The sequence below is a fragment of the Trachemys scripta genome, chromosome 13, assembly GCF_013100865.1.
Source record: "Trachemys scripta elegans isolate TJP31775 chromosome 13, CAS_Tse_1.0, whole genome shotgun sequence".
NCBI classification, from domain to species: domain Eukaryota; kingdom Metazoa; phylum Chordata; order Testudines; family Emydidae; genus Trachemys; species Trachemys scripta.
In genome coordinates, this window is record NC_048310.1 from 14,064,825 (window position 1) to 14,085,420 (window position 20,596).

The following is a 20,596-nucleotide window of genomic DNA, read 5'->3' on the forward strand; positions in this document are numbered from 1 at the left end:
CAGTTTTCAAGAAGTGCCATGGATTCTTCAAGTTCCCCCTGGAAGCCACTAAAGCCTGGCAGAAGTGATTACAATTTAATATTTCTTCTAAAGAATAGCAGGCCTTGCATTTTTTTTTAATTATTATTATACTGCACCTTTCTATATGCCTATTTGGTTGGCACCTTAGCAGCTGCAATTGGCAGACCACTAGGTGTGTAGGCAAAGTGCCATATTAAGAGATAGACTGCGTCTTCATACAGTTGGATGTGCAAAATCCTATCTAATAGTATCAAAACAGTAATGATGTGCATAGTGCATCTTTTTGTAGTGTTAGGGCATTATGTCATCACTTCACTAGTTAACAGGATTGACTTTGAAACTAAATAACCCAAACTACTTCTTTAGGATGTTTTTTCAGTAACGGAATACAGTTCTGCAGAAGGAGGAGAAAGCAATCAAAGTCTCCGCCCTTAGCAACTCATTTGTGGAATGCATATCCAGATCTTGACAAAAGTGATTTCATAGCCAAGAAGAGTTCCCTTCTAGATCTCTTCATTGGGCATGGGAGCCAGATCCTCCTCTGCAAAAACCTGCATATAATTTCTGCTGAATAGGATCCTTAGTTAACAGCAGAATCCAATTTATAATTTAGTATTAAATGCACACTCCACACACAAAAAAAAAAAAAAAAAAAAAAAAAAAAATCAGGTAAAAAACTCCTGACACATAGATATAAAATCTTTTTGACATACGTAAGTGAAAACTAATACTGTGACATTTTTCAAATTAGCCATTTGAAGCACCCACACACTGAACCCAACTTTCACTGTATAGGCATTTTAAAGGATTTTTTTGGACTTGAAAAATATTTACGAAAAGAATAATAAATAAATTACTGGCTGAAGGCTGCAACTCTTCTCTGGTTAAACTATATGCAGTGAAATGTGTTTAAATTATATGACAGAATTGAATCAAATAGCTTCCATTAGCGATTTGGCAAGCTGTTGTGAATTGTTACTAATCAATTTTAAATAAAACTATCCCGTTTGAAAATGAAAGCATCTTCAAGTTACACATCTCCATGTTTCAGAATTGTAAATTGGTGGCTAAAGTCTAAATTTGTCCATATCTTCTTATAATTCACTGTTTTAATATATCACCAGTAAAACTAACAGAGCCAAGTCCTTGTGCGTGCCATCACAACTGTATTTTAGATTCTATATAGATTTTTGCCTGTTTTACTGGGGTATTTTAAACTAATATTACTCTAGGCCATTTTATAGTACAGATCAGGGTTGGAAACGTTTGGCACGCGGCTCACCAGGGTAAGCACCCTAGCGGGCCGGGCCAGTTTATTTACCTGCTGATGTGGCAGGTTCGGCCAATCACGGCCCCCACTGGCCGCAGTTCGCTGTTCTGGGCCAATGGGGGCGGCGGGAAGCCGTGGCCAGCACATCCCTCACCCGCGCTGCTTCCCGCCGCCCCCCATTGGCCCGGGACGGCGAACGCTGCCAACCCCTGGTATAGATTGTTGATTGTCCACAGACCAGGAAACACCAACTCAAAGCAGCACCAAACCCTGCCAGAACAACAGATGCAAAACCTGCAGACATATCTCCATTGCTACCATGATCAACACGCCTTGCAAGACCCACGAGTCCTACACATGGCTATCACAATATGGGGCTTACTTCATCTACTGCACTAAATGCCCAAAGAACAACTATGTGGGGGAAACCAGACAATCATTACTCTCCCACATGAACTCATACAGAAAATGATAGAAGACAAAAACACCCTATCCCATGTGGGTGAACACTTTTCACAAAGTGATCACTCTATATCTGACCTATCACTCCTCATCCTCAAACGAGACCTGCACAACACTTTCAAAAGATGAGACTGGGAGCATAAATGGTTAACTTTGCTAGACACTAAAAATCATGTCTTAATAAAGACACTGGCTTTATGGTTTATTACAACAATCTGTAACCCACTAACCCCCTTTTTGTAGGACTACAGGGGTGTTAATGGGCCACTTTAACTTGAATGATCCCTTAGTTTAACATAAGTAGTTAGCGTGTATTCTATCTGTTCGATCTTATATTTAGCTGTGACAGTCTGAGTACCTTTCCCAGACCTGAGGAAAAACTCTTTGTAGCTCCAAAGTTTGTCTCTCTTAGGGTTACCATTCGTCCGGATTCCCCCGGACATGTCCAGCTTTTTTCAGTTAAAAATAGCGTCCGGGGGGAGGGGGGGGGGAATTTGTCAATGGCCGGACTTCCCCCCCATACAGAGCATGCGCGACGTACAGGACAGGCGGCCGGTGTGGATCGAGCCACTCGCACGGGGCTCCGGCAGCCTGAGCCCTTCCTTCACTTCCCCCTCCTCTCTCCTGCAACTTGAGACCACTCCCCTCCTCTCCCTCCCCCCTCCCTGCATTCGCAGATCGGGGCCGTTCGCCTCGGCCTCCGGTAGTCTGGAGCTCCGACCCTGCTCCCCTCCCCCGCTGCCGAGCGCGCTGCTCTGCAGCACAGTAAGGGGGCCGGGGGTCAGAGAAGCGGCAGGGAGGTTCTGGCGGGGGGGGTAGTCAAGAGACAGGGAGCAGGGTTGGATGGGTCAGGAGTTCAGGGGGGGCTGTCTGGGGGTTGGGGGTGTGGGGGGGGGCTGTCAGGTGGCAGGGGTGGGGAGAGGGATCGGAGCAGTCAGGGGACAGGGAGCAGAGAGGTTTAGATGGTTCAGGAGTCCCGGGGGTCTGTCTGGGGGTGGGGGTGTGGATAAGGGTTGGGGCAGTCAGGGGACAGGTAGGGGGTAGAGTCCTAGGGGGCCAGTTAGGATGTGGGGAAGATCTCAGGAGGGGGCAGTCAGGGGACAAGGAGTGGGGGGGGAGGGTTGGGGGTTCTGAGGGGGCAGGAAGTGGGAGGGAGTGGAAGGGGCAGGGGCGGGGCTAGGGCAGGACGGGGGCAGGGCTAGGGCGGGGCTCCTCCCGTCCTCTTTTTTGATTGTTGAAATATGGTAACCCTAGTCTCTCTCAACCACAAAAGTTGGTCCAATAAAAGACATTACGTCACCCACCTTCTCTCGCTAATATCCTGGGACCGACACAGCTCCAACAACACTGCATACAAGCTTAATTATTCTCTTGGACGCGCCAGGAAGACAAGACCTGACACCAGTAATGTAGCTTAACCAGGCTGCAATGTTGTTGTTGATGTTGTTGTGGTTTTTAACTTAACACATCTGGTAATAACCAAGCAATGCATAACACCTTACTTCAATAATCCATACCACCTGAGGGAGGGCGACCCACAGCTGCTGCCCCCTAACCTCCAAATCTTTAACCTTGTCCCAACATCATTTCTGAGACCTCAACATACAAGGGGAGGGCTGAAGTTGATGGCCTGGGGGGCTCCAGCCTCTTTCCCCACCTTCTTTAGGAGATGCCCTCTTCTGATTCCAATTCCAGCTTATTCGGGAGTTACAACCATATTAAACTAGCACCTGCACTAGGAACACCTTTCAACTTCCAACAAACACCTTACCTTCTAATCTGCCCGGGGCTGATGAGAAAAGATGAAAATCTCACGCCATGGCAGTGATGGAAAACTTCCTTCTCAGCCCCCCAAAAACAATTTGCCCACAACAAGGCCTGGAAATCGACTCTAATTCTGAGTGGGGGAGAGGGTGAGATGTTTCTCTTAAGTGCAGAATGACAAGGGGAAAGCCCTCCCTTCAGATGTGGCAGCCAATGTCCTTCTGCTGTGCTGGCCTTCAACCCAGCCAATTAGCTAGGGATACCCAGCCCAAGAGGAGGCTGAGCACCTACAAGGATGGGGAGAGAAAAGGGAGGCATTTCTTAAAGGGACCCTAGGGTTTTCTTTTCCCTGATGGCTCACAAAAAACTCCCTACCCCCATTAAATTCATTTCCCATTATATTTTATGAATATGCCTCATTTTTCCCCTAAGAAAAATCCACAGGATTTAAAGAATGAAATCCTATGACAGACATTAATCACTGTGCTAAAACATCTCCGTAGAAAAATCAATTCCTACAGCAGTTCAAGTACTGGATAGAACTCTTAATAGCCCATGTCTCAAAAATATAGAGGAAAGCAATTCAGGGTTGATCTACATATTGGTGTTCCTGATTTTATAGTATAGTTTTTAGTTGCTTCTATTGTATTCATTTTATATTTTCATATATATTATGTATGTTTTTTTCCTCCAAAGTTTTTCAGTACCCGGAGTGTTTAAAAACATTCCTTTCAAATTCAGAAGAAAAAAAAAGTTTGGAGTGTCTGACACTCAATTTTACATTTTAATTAAGAATTCCAAGAAAGTTATCTGAACTGTGCAAATACAGAAATTAAACAAACTTTAAAGCTTTTCATTCTATAACTGAGATCTTAATTATAAAACAACAAAAACAAGCAACTAATTTTCCTTTGTCACATTAAACTCTTCATGCTAAATGGGGCGTGAAAAACAGCCAAGAAGTATTTTCCATCACTTGACAGATAAACAGAAAATCTAAGTACACCTAGCTTATGAAGCAAAAAAATACAGAAGGAAACTACAGCATTCATTATGTGATACAGTATCTGTAAAATTAGGGATTGGAAAACATACAGCAATGGGTTGCCTGCTTGCAGCACGTTCTAATCATGGCTGTTTTGTAGTAGCAATAATAAAGCATTATACTGAATACTTTGCAGCTATGCCAGTAATAAAGATTTGCTTCTTACTGAATTCTTTGAAAGTGTCCAAAAAACAAAACCCAGGTTTTTTCTCTTTGCATATTTTTTTCTATCCTGTCCTGTTGTTTTTTTTTCTTTTGCTAATCATTCAGGTGACAGTGCCTATACATAAACACCACTAGTGCTTGAAACTAAAAGCTGAAAGAGCCAAACACTGCATGCATGCAGGTATTTTCAAGTTGCTGTTTTTTTAAAAAAAATCCATTGTCTATGATACAACTATTGCATTTAAGGGGTAGTTCAGTTTTAAAGGGAAGGACACAGCAAATAGAAAAAAAACTTATTCTGTAACCCACTATTGTAACAAGCAAACTAACTGGAAATGTCATTTCATAATTAACAAGTGCAAAATAAATAAGCTTGGTCATTAAGGAAGGCTCTGTAAATTAAGGAATATCCCTTTGTAGTTTTGACTGCAGATAGACAGGATAGAGAGAGGCTTTGCATTTCTATAGCATCTTTCAGCATGCATCATCTGGTAATATGCACCTTCCCCATTTTCTTGGGCCAGGAGATGAAGCCAAAGTTCTCTGTTGTGATGATAAAGTCGGACAGAACTCTGAAAGAAATCAGAGAAGACACTATGGCTGGCGAGTCAGCAATTGCAATATGAATCTGACTCCTTATATCTATTCTATTTGGAACTCAATGGAACAGACAACAATCGTTTTGAGATGTCATCCAAAAGTTATCAAACAGTAATTAAACTTCCAAATCAAAATACATTTTTAGATTGCCTCAAAACAACTCTGAAAAAGTCATTTGGACCTGTTTATCTGATCAGAGTGTGGTTCAGCAATAATTCTGAACAACATCCTGGCCTGTACCAACTTTGACAACCCAATCAGATAGTCAAGAGTTGTCTCACAACAACTTTTTCAATAATCTTAACCAAAAATGGAAAATTAGTTACTAGAGAATAATTGGCCAGATTATGGTTGCTTGGGCAACAGCTGTAAAACAAATTGCTTCAGGGAAACGGTAAACTGTCCTACCTAAGAAAACTACTGCTTATCCCCCATTGCCAATGGTCTCAACCTTCACCAGCCAAAAGCAGGCACTGGCCCATAGTGGCATGAAATATTCTCAGTACTTCAGGATAACACTGTCCAATACACAAGCAGAGCAGATTTATAATTCTGTTGATTGTGGACAAGAGATTATTATAAAGTCCTTTCAATCTGACAGAGTTGTTGGTCTTGCCCAGAGCTCTCTGGAAGTGCTCGTTCATTTGCTCTAATAGGAGAAGTGAGCCCCAACCTCAAGACATGGGAGATAATAGCTGGTCCGTGACTTGACCAAAATTTCCATTTTCCCAACCTCCAATCACATTCCAAACACACACTGGATTAAGGGAGTGTAGTTAGTTGTATAAGCAGAATCATTCACAAGCTGGGTGAATCCTATGGTCATGGTGGCCTAGAAATCCTGAACTAAATCCACATGAACGATGGGGTTCCCAAGTGGACTGAGCCTTCAACCCTTCCACAGCACCATGGTGAGGAGCAGGGGGTTTGGACCCAGGACAATCAAAACACAAAAACAAATAATTTCTGGTTTCAATCCCAAAACACACACAAGATGAATGCATAGATCCAGTTTTGGGGTGGGAATTCACCTATAGGTTTTAAATGTTTATATATGTATAAATATACATTAGGACAGATACATAGATCATGTGGGTCAATATGGAAATTATGTAGGGCCTAATTTTGCATGGGCACATGTATGTAACTGTGCATAAAGATGACAAGTTATAACACCTATGCACTCCAGTACATACACACACACGATTGTGTGTAAAGCCAGAAGATGACAAATTAAAGCCCCATTGAAAATTTGGCTCTGTATACCTTCTAATCCTCAACTTTTTTTAATTCTATAACGGTTTGATTTATCTTATAGGCTTTAAACTCACAGTAACAAAGGCCATATGAAGGAAAACAAGATCGTAGGGTTTTTTTTCTAAAATACTCTTTAATGGCTTAGAAATGCTTATGAGAGAGAGAGTGAGAGTGAGAGTGAGAGAATATTACATTATACAAATGTAGGTGCAAATGAGAATATTTAACTGCATGAAATTCAATTCATTATTTTTTACAAGCTACATGATTGCAAGGACAAAAATCTCCTTTTTAGTTACGCTAATTACAGTGCTTAAGATCCACAATCTTTACATTATGGTCTCAGTGAACTCTGATTTTTTTTTTCTCTCTCTACAGAAGATGCCTTTTTTTCTGCTACTCAGTGGAAGAAAATCAGAACAATATTATCTGTTTAAAGTTTAAGACTATTATTTTTGCTTCTTTATAGATGATGGAGCATCTCTTATAGGTTAATTACCAGTTAGAACATGTTTATTATTACCCTTCCCACCCAAAATAGGTTTTCAAAGTTACACTTGTGATTTAATACCATACGAAGACTCAAAGAAAAAAGAAAGAAAAAAAGGACAGGCTCATGTCTCCTCCTCTACAGACAACTGAATCCCAATTCACACAGATTTTAAACTGAAAGTAGCATTTAACATATGCTTACTAAAAAGGACACAAATTAAATGGATTCAAATAAGTAAAAGTAAAATGAAATTAAAGAGATCAAAAGAAAATAGTTTTCTTTTTCTTCCCAATTTATCAATTTTAATTATCTTTCTTTACAACAACAAAAATGCAATAATAAACTTACTTAAATAAATACATCAAAATAGTGCTTGAAAATAAATATTTTACAGGAAAAGGAAACCTTTTTGGTGGATTGGGGAGCATTTCGGAAAGGAAACCATTCTGTGCTTTCCGTAACACAGGAGAAAAAATAATAAAAAAAGTGGGCTGTGACAGACAGTTACTGATGAAGTAGAGTCAAAGATTTACTTTATTAAAGCAATGAATATGGTGATGAGAAACTGCTTCAAAGAGGCTGTAAACTTAAGTGTTGTGCTAGTAAATAACAAGCTTCCCCCCACGCTTACATCACTGTTCAGCTCTAAACACCAACGCCCGCCTTTAGAGGAATTGAAAGGTTACATACCCGTAAATGAACTCTTTACATATATTGCCTGTTCACATCCATAATGACCTCCTTTCTCCCCTTTTCCTTGACCTTTTTAAAAAGACCACATTGAAGTAGAGAGAGACTGAGGATGGTTATGTGGGTCGGCCCTTTTATTACAGTGATTGAGAACATTTGGATCTGCAGAGGAGGCATAAACTCACTTACTAAGAATTTTAATACTATTGTACTCAGATGAGAACTAGAAAGACTTACAATAAAAAACTACTTCCATGGCTCTCTATGCACGGCATGAAACATCCGAAGATGGGAATGTGTAGAGATAACATAAGGCAAGCACATCTGCTTCCCAACCTTCCTTCCCGTCTTGTCAGCTGCTTAGGATACACACACACAAATAGAGCCTAATTAATAAATTGATCTTATATAAATGTCAAATCTAGTTCTGGACTCCCTGAACACCCAGGAAGACCTCGGCAATCTGCAGGAGTTTTGGGGTGGCAATGAATACAGAGTTTGGCCCACTACAGCATGATCCAATTCAATGGGTTTTGGATTAGGATTTAGTGCACATAACGCAAAAAAATACCTTAAAATATGACTATTTTCAACACTATTCAAAACACCTCTGAACTTCTGGTGATCACCCTATATACATGGCAGGTTCAAAAGCAACTTCAATACCTCCAGTTAGAATTTACAAAACAAGCAAACAGTAGACCAAGAGAAGTATTTCCTTACTCTAACAACACTATTCTATTGTGTCATTTACACACACACACACACACACACACACACACACACACACTAAAAAAAATTCAACAAAGGCATCACTAAAATTCCAATGCACTAGTCAAAGGATGGGATTTCAGAAATATAAATCTTCTGTTTCTATGGAGGTCAACAGAGGAATCTTATTCAGAGCTTCCTCCTTTACTATGAATTTTCTTTTTTAATCTTTTGTGTGCACGCATGTGAAAGAAAGAATCTTTACACCCCAGCCTTCTTTTTCATTAAATGCATTATATTAGTTGTACTATTTATTAATAGGAATCCTAAAAGAGCTATCATCTAGTTTCAGTGCAAGCAAACTGAAAAGTTTGGTATCGTACATCTGGAATGGAAGTATGCCATTTTAATTTAATTGAGATGAGAATGGCTTCTTAGTTAATGTAAAAGAATCATTATGTTTCTTTTTCTTCATTGTAATTGATATTGAATCCAGATTCAGTTTTATTAAGTGTTATTAAAAGTAGTTACTGTGTAACTGCAGTACATTTGCAAAAGTATCGATATTCCTGATATGCTGAGAGAAATTTCAATACCAAAAGTTTGTATCACCAACTGCCATTTTTAAAAAAAATACATATTTTTCCATATGCACAAAAACAAATGTTAAAGCAACAAAATAACCACTTTTTTGCCTCCCTCATTATATCTACCTAAACCATTCCACCACCTCAAAATATATAAAACAGATAAATATATCCATATCCTTCTGGTGTAAGTAATTGGATGCCAAGTTTCATCTTGCAAAGGACATTTCATGATATTAACTATGTGAACACTGAGATTTTGAGAGGAAACCATAATATCTTATAAAACTTAGAACATCAATTGCTAGACTATTTATACAAAAATTATTGCTCTTATTTCTGTTGGTTGCTGAACAAGGTGATGCAGTAATACTTACCACAACAGCATTATGCAATGATTCAGTTTTAATGCACACCAACGTTCAAGAAATTAGATAGAGAAAATCTCTCAAGACTACTTAAATTTTAATCACTTTTTTATTTTTATATTGCAGAAGTCAAGAGTAAACAACATTTTTAATCCCACTGGGCCTTCAAGAGATACCTCTTATAGAAAAGAGAGGATGGCAGCAATTTGTCCTGTTCAAGATCCTATAAAAATCTCCCATCATTCAATCTCTCCCTTCTGTCACTGAACTTTTTTTTTTAAAAAACACAATTCTTAGCATTCACTGTCAGTTCAGATTCCTTAAAACCATCAATAATGTTTACACAACAAATACTGGACAAAAAATCTAGATCAACACAATATGAATATGCCTTAGAGACAAACTTTTTGACTGAAGCTTTTTGAAAAAGCTAAGTACAAGAAAAACAGACACCACAAAATGTTTCAAACATTTACTGAAGACTGGAGGGATATCAGTTGGTAATTATAAGAGTGTTAGAGAAATCACTTAGCAATCTAGATGGAGAGCTAGTCAATTGAATCTTTCATGTCTTTGAAAAGTACATCATGACTAAAAATAAGAACTTATTGGTAAGTATTTGACCAAAATCTATTATCCTGAAAATTAAGTGCACTGTCGTCCTAATTATTGCAAAGACGCAAATTAACTTAAGTAGTTAGAAATTTTTCCTAAGTCTCATTCCTCAAACGTTTGAACATAACTCACCAAATAGTACAAAATTACAAACGTACTCCCTCAGTCCAGCCATATACGACAGGCAGGTTCAAAGAGAGAAGTCTGCAGGAAGTTTAGAGTCTCCACTACAATGGAGAAACAAATTCAGTATGGTGGCTTTTCATTTCCCCCCACCACCACCATATAGCATGATTTGCTAGATGGTCGGTTTATTTAGATCTATCACCTGTGCAAGTATTATTCCTAGAAATAGGGTTACCATATTTCCACAATCAAAAAAAGAGGACACTGGGTGCGGGGGGTAACCCGGCCCTAGCCCCGCCCCCATCCACTTCCTCCCACTTCCCACCCCCTGACTGCCCCCCTCAGAACCCCAACCCCCCCTGCTTCTTATCCCCTGACTGCCCCCTGCTGAGAACCCCCCACCCTAACTGCCCCCCAGGACCCTACCTGTCCCCTGACTGCCCCGACCCTTACCCACTCGCATGGGTGGCAGGGTTATAGAAATTATTGTGGTGCCCAGAAGCCACCCACCCCCCACCTGCCTAAGGCTCTGGGAGGGGGGTTGGGTGGGGGGAGAAGGTCTGGGGTGCAGGTTCTGGACTGGGGATTAGGGTGCAGGAGGGGTGCAGGTTCTGGGATAGAGTTTGGGTGCTGGGTGCAGGCTCTGGGCTGGGGCAACACTCCCCCGCTCCCTGACTGCCCCCCCCGACTCCCTTTACCATTCTGGCCCCACGTGTTTGCAAAACACGCTGCCCAGTGGGTCAGTTTGTGTGTTACACAGGGCTGCAGACAGAGGGAGGGGGGAGCAGAGAGGGCTCTGGCTGCTGGAGGCCAATGGGAGCGGCTCAATCGGCCCAGCCGTCCAATCAGCAGCTGCACTCAGCATGGAAGGGAGAGAGGGAGGCGAGGGAGAAAAAAAACCTGGACATTTTAACCTTGTTACCAATTCCTCCCGGACAGCTATTTAGAGACAGCCGGACATGTCCGGGGAAATACGGACGGATGGTAACCCTACCTAGAAAGAACTTCCGATTGAAGCAGGAATGCCTCCAAAAAGAAGACACACAGGAAACACAGGCACTCCCCACTTAGCAGTATCAAATATTTTTACAGGTCAAATAGTGACACAGTGGGGACTGGGGTGGGAGAAAGGGGAAGGAGATTGTGGGAAGTTATCTGGATGCAACAGCTCACTTTTTCTCCCTCAGTCTAGCTCTCCTTTCATAGAATCTATTGAGGTTTTTCTCACTTTCCTCTAACATTGGAGGAAAAGATTGTTGCTCTGGCCCCCACATGTTTTGAAATTTGCCTACCCGTGGGGTTCTAAAAGAGGATATAAAACCAGTGACTCTTAAAAGTAGAATCTGAATGTGCCAAAGCTATATTTTCCCTTTTGGTTCAGAAAAACACTATGTTATACAGAACATTGGAGGCCTTGGAAAATATTTGTATAAATATGAACGTGTGCATAGTGAGAGAGAGTAAAAGAGAATGAGATGTAGGGACATAAAAATGTGGATAGCATTCGTAATTTGCTGGAAACCTTGTTGAAATAAAGTTTGAGACACCCATTCAAGTCAGGCAGAACTATATCATCTCAAACCTTCTTTTGGTACTACAAGCAATGTAGAACATTTAACTGGGTCTGGCTAAAAGATCGATCAATCAACTGTCACAGCATAACTAATTTTTGCTTGGGAGTAGAGTTACCTTGTACGACACACTTTGTTCCTAAGTTTGTTTCTGTATGGGACCTGTCAGGCACATAAGGTTTTTCACCTGGCTCAAAAAGAAAATAATTGACAGTTTTAAAAAATAATTTCCTAATATGCAAGAAATTTCAATCACCTGACCAAATAAGCTCTGAACAAGAAGCAAGATAAGCTCAGTCTGCCGCCTGAGGCAGTAACAGTTTTCTGACCCTGTAACATATTGGGGAATTATATAAATGATAAATCAGGAGACGAAAAGAAATAAGAGACTCTTCATGGGCACATTTTTAGAAAGGATACACTATGAAAACTGATCAGCAGAGGGAATACTTCCTACTTCTGCTTGTTTCTAGGCCACGTGTCTTAACTTTCTTCACCAACAAAAGATCTACTGCTTGTATTGTATGGTCAGTCAAATGAAAAATGTACAGGCGTTTTCTTGTGACTTTTTCACCTGCAAACTTAGTGAGAGATCTGTACGGAGGAGTGAATAATTCAGAACATATTTGACAAATTTTGTATCTTTTTCCAGAAATTTTCTGACTGTCCAAACATTTTAAAATTCTTCACTGATTACAAGTGAATATTTCTTGATCTGCAGATCCTTCACAAATATCTCCTTGTAGATATTTTTATTCAAAATTGTGGTTACACAAGTCACGTGACATTGCATCTGAAAATGCTTGCAATGAAAACAAAATGTGAATCTGGTGCAAAGTTTCTTGCATTTCATCCAAAAAAACTGCAAGAACAAATAGAATATGTCGTTTAAGAGGATTTTTCCATCAACCTAGAGACATCACCCTTTTGCTCCAGTGTATAGAAAACATCCAAGGCACAGGCACAGATATTTTTCTTTAAAAAAAATAAAAATACATATATTCATTCTCTAGACAAACTCACAATTAAATCCTCTCTCCCTATATTGCAATGGTCTGATACCTTGCTGAGCAGGTGTGCCCAAAACATATTTCCACCTTATGATTTTGTCAGGTTTTGTGTGCCATTACATCTACCCACCACCATTGCTATACATTCAATAAACTTTGTTTAACAAATTGTATGACAAATTTCAGATTTAACTAGCTGAATTGTTTCTAACCTGACCTTCACTACTAAATTGTATTTATAATACATTTATAATTTGGTTACAAAGCAAAGCAAGGAGCCAGCAGGAAGGGCCAAGTAAATGTTCTTATTCTGTTCTTATCGTTTGTCTGATAAATCCAATAAAATTGATCATTATAAACATGCCTCATGACATCTTATGTCATTTTGAAGTGTATTTAATGGCTTAAAAGAAGCTTCCAAATGGGTATACCCATTTACAGTAAATGTCCACTATAGGTCATCTGCACATCAGACAGGGCACATTTAGAATGTATTTATGAGCTTGCAGTTGCTTTTTAAAAAACAAACAAACAAAAAGATATAAATCTTAATACTCCCGGTTCTAATGTATGGATATGAGTCATTAATCTCCCCTACAAACATATTTAGGATGCAAACCTGTATGTGCTCTAAAAATGAAAAGCAAACAAATACTTTTGACTCCTATTGGTATCTGTATTGTCCCTAGGACTCCTTATAATGATAGGACTTTAAATGTTGGTTGCATTTGTCCTAGAGATAAACATGAAGGTTATAGCCTGACATTTAGTAAAGAAGTCACGGGATATTTGCTTTTGATACTTCAATGTAGTTTTTCTAGGATTATCACATACACAGTCAAATATGAATATATGGCAAACCAATCAAGTATTGAGCAAAATATTTGGTGATATATACTATAATACACAAACTAAGACCAGGTTGTTACATATGTATGTAAATGTAATGATGTCAATAAATGGATCAAGAATGAAAACTGTGGAATTCTCCCCCTCCCCAGACCAACCATATAGTGAAATGCAGCTTTGCATCTGCACCGTGTAATGGCTGCCTCAATTTCACTATAACCATGCCATTTCACAACTCAGTGGCCAAGAAAATCACTCTCTGGCCACATTTTATTTAGCTCTCTTAATAAACCAGGATCTGCAACAACCATACTACCATCAACTGGCAAATTGTTTGCACAGATCCAAAAATTTCAGAATAAGATTTTTTTAAAGCTTACACGGAGAACTATTTCTTATATAAGCTTAAAATTTTGAAACATCAGCCTTAAGTCTCCAACTTTGCTTTCACTAAAATCAGAGAAAAAATTCCCATTGACTTCAATAGTGCAGGAATGGGCCTTTTAAGAATTTACAGGATACTCCTCTATTTAACTTCTTGTTTTGCTAACCTCCACTAGCCTGCTGTGTGGAAAATTAGCTGCAATACTAGAAACACTTCTTTTTCTATTAAAATGTGATTGATGTGATTTTATTTGACATGAACCAAAATGGTACCATGAATATACCTAGAATTCCAGGGTATTTATTTTTTAGATTTATAAAATGTATTTACAGAACAAGCTGTAAACAAATATTTACCATTTGTGGTTGAGGGTATCAAAGACTGCAAAGAGAGTTGGTAAGGACACCTGACTTTTATAGTCCACTAATAGGACATTATCAACCAATAGGATTTAATACAGTCTATGGACTACTCCGAGGCAAAAAAATGATTGAAGAGGGTCAAGGGAGTCAAAAGACTTCAGATAACAAAAGTTACCTTGCTATAAACATTTCAATAATCCTACACAAAAATGGGAGGTTAGAAAAAAGTTGATAGTTGTTAATACTGACAAGTGTCATTCTCTTGACAATATCCACTAACAGAGAACCTAATGATTTCTCGCTAGATTTGAAGTCTAATTCATACATTGAAGATATACAATCTCCTCTAACAAACCCGGAAAAGTGGTAAGCAAAATAAGCCCAAACTATTTTGAAAGGACTTTTTTTGCAGGGGAAAGGAGAGGAGAAATATTTTCAAACATCTGATCTTGATCTGTTAACATTTCTTTGAGTGAAGGACTAATTTTAATGGGTTTGGGGGTGTGGGGGAAAATGTGTTTCAAATATGGATTTAAAGAAAGAAATGTGGTAGGTATACCTAGTTTAATGAAAAAGCTAATTTATTCTAAGTCTTCTGATGAGACAGACTGAATTTGGGGGAGGCCTTTTACAGTCACTAAGAGGAGAAAAAAGTTATTTGATTTATAAAATGAACAGCAATTCAGAAAGGTCTAAGTTGATGTAAACGTGCTACAGATACTCTGAAGCAGCAGTTCCTTATTAAAATTGGAATGTGTTTGGTTTCAATGTATAATCCAATTTTGCTGTTTTGGTATGATTATGGATAGTATTGTTGATATTTTTGTTCATAGTGTTTTCTTTTGGGCTTTATTCCTCCACTGTGTTTACAAAACAGTCTTTCTTTTTAATCAGTCAAAATAAGTTGCTTCTAGGACATATTTTTACTTTAAGATTGATCCAGTGCAAGTTTCCTATCTTTGCTATGACTAAGTTGGAAACATGTTCCAGCATTGTTGATAGGGAACAAATAAAGGTCAAGAGAACAGCAACAGCCTTGATCTAAAACTCTTGAATTAAATCTTACAGGGATAATGTTCCTCATTAGTTTCTCAGGTCATTTTATTGCTCAACATTTCAATTCCTTACTGTTATTTGAAAATGTTTGTGGTTTAAAAAATACCAACAGTTCTTCAGAAAAGGAAGAGATGTACTTTTAGCAGGACTATTGTTCTGTATGTATATTGTCACTTATACCTTTATTTAACAATATACAGGACCAATTTTTTTTTAAGATGCATAATTTAAACCAGGTTTTTGCACTAGCTGCTGTTAAAGTGTTCTTTGGTGCACACACCAGGCAACTGTACATCCAAGCTTCAGTCTCACTGGGAATTTCCTGTAGCCTCAGAATGTTCTTCATTCCCAGCATACTTGGCAGAAACAGGCCACACCCCTCAGACTTAAAAATATAGCAGTTATCTTCCTCATTTTTCAAACATTTTAATTTTATTTTAGCATTTCCCCATCAACTGGAATTTTTTCTTGCTCCTGACTTTCAGCTCTAATCCTCTCCTCTCGCTTCTCCATCTTAAATCATTTTTATTTTTTTCCTTCTCCCACTCTTCTTCCATCCCTAATGCTCTTTCATGCCAGCCCCTATGCTTGAAACAGCCTCCCACTCCCTCTTTTCCTTCAATTCCACTTCTTTCTTAACATCTCCCAGTGATGATCTCCTTACTGACTGTGCCTTAACACTCATCCCATTTATCATGTGCTTGATCTAGACTGTAAGCTCTTTTGGACAAGGGTTTTGCAGTTTGCAAAGCAATGTGGCCAAAATTTTGAAGCTTGGGGTCTAAAGTTAAGCAGCTAAATCGATATCAAACAGTCTAAACAAGTGGCTTGATTTTCAGCAGTACTGAGCATCCACAGCTCCCAGTGACATCAGTGGCTATTATAGTCACTAAAATACTTCTGAAAATAAGGGTACCCTGAGGCCTAAATATAGATGTGTCATTCTTTAGGCACCCTGGTTAGAAAATGTGTTTGGGCTTTTTATTATGGTTCACTGCTCCAAAATCCATCCAGGAGGATTAAACCCTATCAGACTTATTGCCATAACAACATTTGATTCACTCTCTAGAACACAAGATGGGGAGGGGGAAAATCAATGAAGAAATGTATACATCAGAGCTCCCATAAACTGATGGAGAAGATATTGAAGGAGGTAAAGATAGGTCAGGAAAGGATGCCCAGGTATAAGAATCAGGCCCAGACCAAAGGTCAACTCACAGAGCCATTCACAGAAAGATTGTACTGTTATCTTCAGGGAGTGGAGCACTTTGTAGTGCGTTGTAGAGGAAATATTGCCCCGAAGGCCAGATTTCAATCTGCCCCACAGCACATATGACCAGCTGTCTCACAAGGTCTGCTGCTACGCTATCATGAACCCAAGCTTATGACTGGCAGAATCAAGCAAGAGATATGCTGAGTTACGTGGGGGAAATATGTATCCCAACAAAATTATCTGACATAATAGCAAAGGAAATTGAGAAAATGACTTAAGAGTGGGTTTCATACAAATATATATATTTTTAATTTAATCCTGTTGTGAAACAGCTCTTTAAAAATGAAACAGTCTGGAACCTATTAGAGAATTTATGTTCCTGCAACTGATGTGCCTGGAGATAGTGACAAATTCATTATACAAATAAAATCCCACTGAAGAATTTGCTCTCTCCCCCATGAAAACATAAGCAACACTGAATCCTTTTTTTTCCCCTTGTAAGAGCGCTCTCATCTTAGAAGTCACACACTAACTTTTAGAGCTCTGCACTGGAGTCCTAGAATTCACTAATATTGTAGCTGAAAATACAATGCCCTAGTTCATATGGTAGCCCAATCAGATGTGCTCCCATGGGTTAAATCCTTCCAGAGATAGTCGCTTAAAAGAATTATCTTCTTTAGAACCATAAACCTGAAACTCACTGCTCAGCACAGTTACAATTCCTGATCCAACCAGTGACCCAGGGAATTAAAATGTGATTTCTGAAAAACAGCATGCTCTGCATAGAAACCTTCTTGGCATCAAGCTTATCTGAGACATTATACTTAACTGATACTGTAAATCAGGACAGTTTTCCCCACAACAGTATCTCAAAAATTAGAGGCTATGTTACTTGAAAACCTTGGAATGATATTTCAGTTTAGAATAGGTCAATAATATGTGCAGTATAATGACATGGAAAAAAAAACTCAAAGCAAAGAAACGTTTTATTCTAAACGGTTTTTGCTTACAAGTGGATTCATGCTCTATTTTTACTGGAACTTTGCAACATTTTGTGAAGCCACTAATAAAACTGTTCATTATAATCTAGGAAATGTGTGGAAAGAGACCTCTTTATCCAAGGCAGGGCTCAGTCAGTGTTCTTGGAATATTTATTTAGCCCACACAGAGAGGGATTGTTAACATTTGCCAAAGAATGTAGCTTTATACAGTAACTAGGTCAAACAGACAGCATATCAACTTTCAAAAAGTTAAAAATAATGCAAAAATGTTTAAGTTACATGGCCAAGACCTTGTCAGCTTTTAATTTAAATGGCTGCTGGAAACCCTATACAAAATTGTACTTCATGAACTTTGAAAATGTAGATATTGCTAAGGTTGTCTTGCAAAGCAGCTAATTAAATGAAATTGGAGTTGACCTCTGAATGATTAATTCTCACTCACTTAAAAACTATAAAGAGGTTACAGGCAATGAGCCTAACAGTCAAACTGTGGGTAGCTCTGAAGCTACAGGGCCAGATTTTCAAAAGAGCAGAGCACACAACATCTCCTACTTTGGAACCTAAACAAAATGGTCAGATTTTCAAGGGGGCTCAGCTCATCCCCAAACTTTCTAACAGACTTTATGTAACAAACTCCACAGATAGCTGGGCATCTATATTATGGATCTCTTAAGAGTATATTATTTAACATGTACACGCATTATGGCATATTCTTCAAAAATTGTACAAATGTGAATTAATTCTCTGTATTAGCTATAGGTTCTGAAGTTTTTTTTGTCATTATTTAACCAAACCAGAAATACTTGGAAGCTTCCAATGAACAAAACCGAGGGCAGGATTTTCAAAAGCACTTAAGTTACTTGGGAGCACAAGAAGAAGAGAGACAAGAACTGAAGGGGAGAAGATTGAGGGAGATAGAACAGAGAGGTCTGTAACCACTAGAGCAGTGGTTCCAAAACTTGTTCCGCCGCTTGTGCAGGGAAAGCTCCTGGCAGGCCGGGCCAGTTTGTTTACCTGCTGCGTCCGCAGGTTCGGCTGATCGCGGCTACCAGTGGCCGTGGTTCGCTGCTCCAGGCCAACGGGAGCTGCTGGAAGCGGCGCGGGCCGAGGGACGTACTGGCTTTCCCTGCACAAGCGGCGGAACAAGTTTGGGAACCACTGCACTAGAGAACATTCACCCTTCAGAACTTGAAATAGAACTCAGGATTTCTGAGTCACAACATTCCTCTTCTGTCAGCAAATAGATGGGAAACTTGCTGGCAGATTGGCTCTGGCCAGGTCTACATTACAAAGTTTGGTCGACACAAGTTAACATCAGCATACATCTGTCAAAAGTTATGCTCAGGTACATGCACACTTAGTTGCTTGCGTACTCACCAAGAATGCTTGTGTTGATGTATAGCGCTGTGCACCACAGGTAGATATCCCATGCATGCCCTGTGCTGCCATCCTGTGCAATGCTTTTTGGAACATTTCTGCAATAGTTTGTGGGATAGTAATGAGTACTGCTCCAATCAGGTTTGTGATGAGTCAGATGCAGAGATATTTGAGCACAATAACTGGATGCTGATGGACATAGCAAATAAATAATAAAATAAAAAACTATTCCAGGTTGCTTCTGGCATTCCTGAAGCACTCCACATGGTGAAGCACTGCTTTTGGGCTCAAAAAAAAAAAAAAGAAGATAAGAGCACGGATTGGTGCGATCACATCATAATGCAGGTTTGGGATAAGCAGTGGCATCAGAACTTTTAGACGTGAAAGGCCACATTCCTGGAGCTGTGCGCTGAGTTCACCCTAGTCCAATACAGTGACACCAAAATGAAAGCTGTACCTAACTAGAAGGAACACTCTGGAAACTCACAACACCAGATTGCTACCAGTCAGTGGACAATCATTCTGGAGTTGGAAAATCTACAGCAGGACCGTTGTGACCCAAGCGTTTCAGGCTTTTAAATATCTCCTGGTATACAGGACTGTGTTTCTCAGTAATGTAGTGAGGAAATAGCACATGGAAATAGCAAACTATGGTGGGTCAACAGATGGCACGCATTATTCCTATTTTGGCACCAGCCTATCTTGCCACAGAGTGCATCAAAATGAAAGGGCTATTATTCTATGGTTATACAAGCACCAGTGGATCACCAGGGATGCTTTACTGATATGAATGCTGCCTGGTCAGGGAAGGTGCAGGATGCTCACATCTTTAAGAACACAGGACTTTCTGAAAAGCAGCGAGCAAAGACATTCTTTCACAACCAGCCGATTACCTCTGGTTATGTTGAAATGTCAGTAGTGATTCTGAGGGACCCAGCCTACATCTTACTCCCCTGGCTGCTGAAGCCATACATTGGCCACCTCAATAATGCCAAGGAAAGATTCAGCTACCAGCTCAGCAAGTGCAGAATGACTGCTGAATGTGCTTTTGGTGGATTGAAGGGATGCTGGCGTCGTATACACACTAGATTTGATCTTAGCCAGAAAAAACATCCTGCTGGTTATAGCTGCATGTTGTATATTGCATAGTATCTGCGAGGCGGAAAAGCTGCCACCAGGGTGGAAGAGCGAGGTGGGGCGGCTGTCTGCTGGCTTTGAACAACCAGACATAAAGGCTACGAGAAGAACTGTGCAGAGATGCTTTAAAAGAGCATTTTAACAGTCAATCACAGTAAAGTTCTTGGTTTCTTTCATGAAATAAGTGTCTTGTGTACTGTAGATTATATATTGCTTGGGTCTTTCCTTCCCACTATGAATTCTGTAGTGCTTGGTGTACACATTTATAAATATGGTTGGGTGTTTGGATCTTTGGTTAGGAACAAGGTTTTGTCAGCAGCAACATGAAAATTCCTATCATCAAAGTCCAGACGTCCACATACAGTACAAAATACAAGATTGCAAAGTGAAGCACAGAGAGTTGTGATGCTCTAACATGATTAGTAGTTGGTATCAGCTCAGTTTTGGAGTGTTGGCTTTAA

At 39.5% G+C, this 20,596-nt stretch overlaps 1 protein-coding gene across 2 annotated transcripts in view; it reads right to left on the reverse strand.

The window, feature by feature from the left end:
• Positions 1-20,596, reverse strand: part of WWOX (WW domain containing oxidoreductase) — a 666,447-nt gene that overhangs the window by 563,590 nt on the left and 82,261 nt on the right. The window contains exon 6 of one of the 2 annotated variants that reach the window (XM_034788090.1): positions 5,071-5,299. The exons of the other annotated variant lie outside the window; for it this stretch is intronic. Coding sequence (XP_034643981.1) covers positions 5,108-5,299 — 192 coding nt within the window. The 3' untranslated portion in view covers positions 5,071-5,107. Of the gene's footprint in view, positions 1-5,070; positions 5,300-20,596 lie in introns of those variants that run through there. 2 annotated transcript variants of the gene reach the window in all.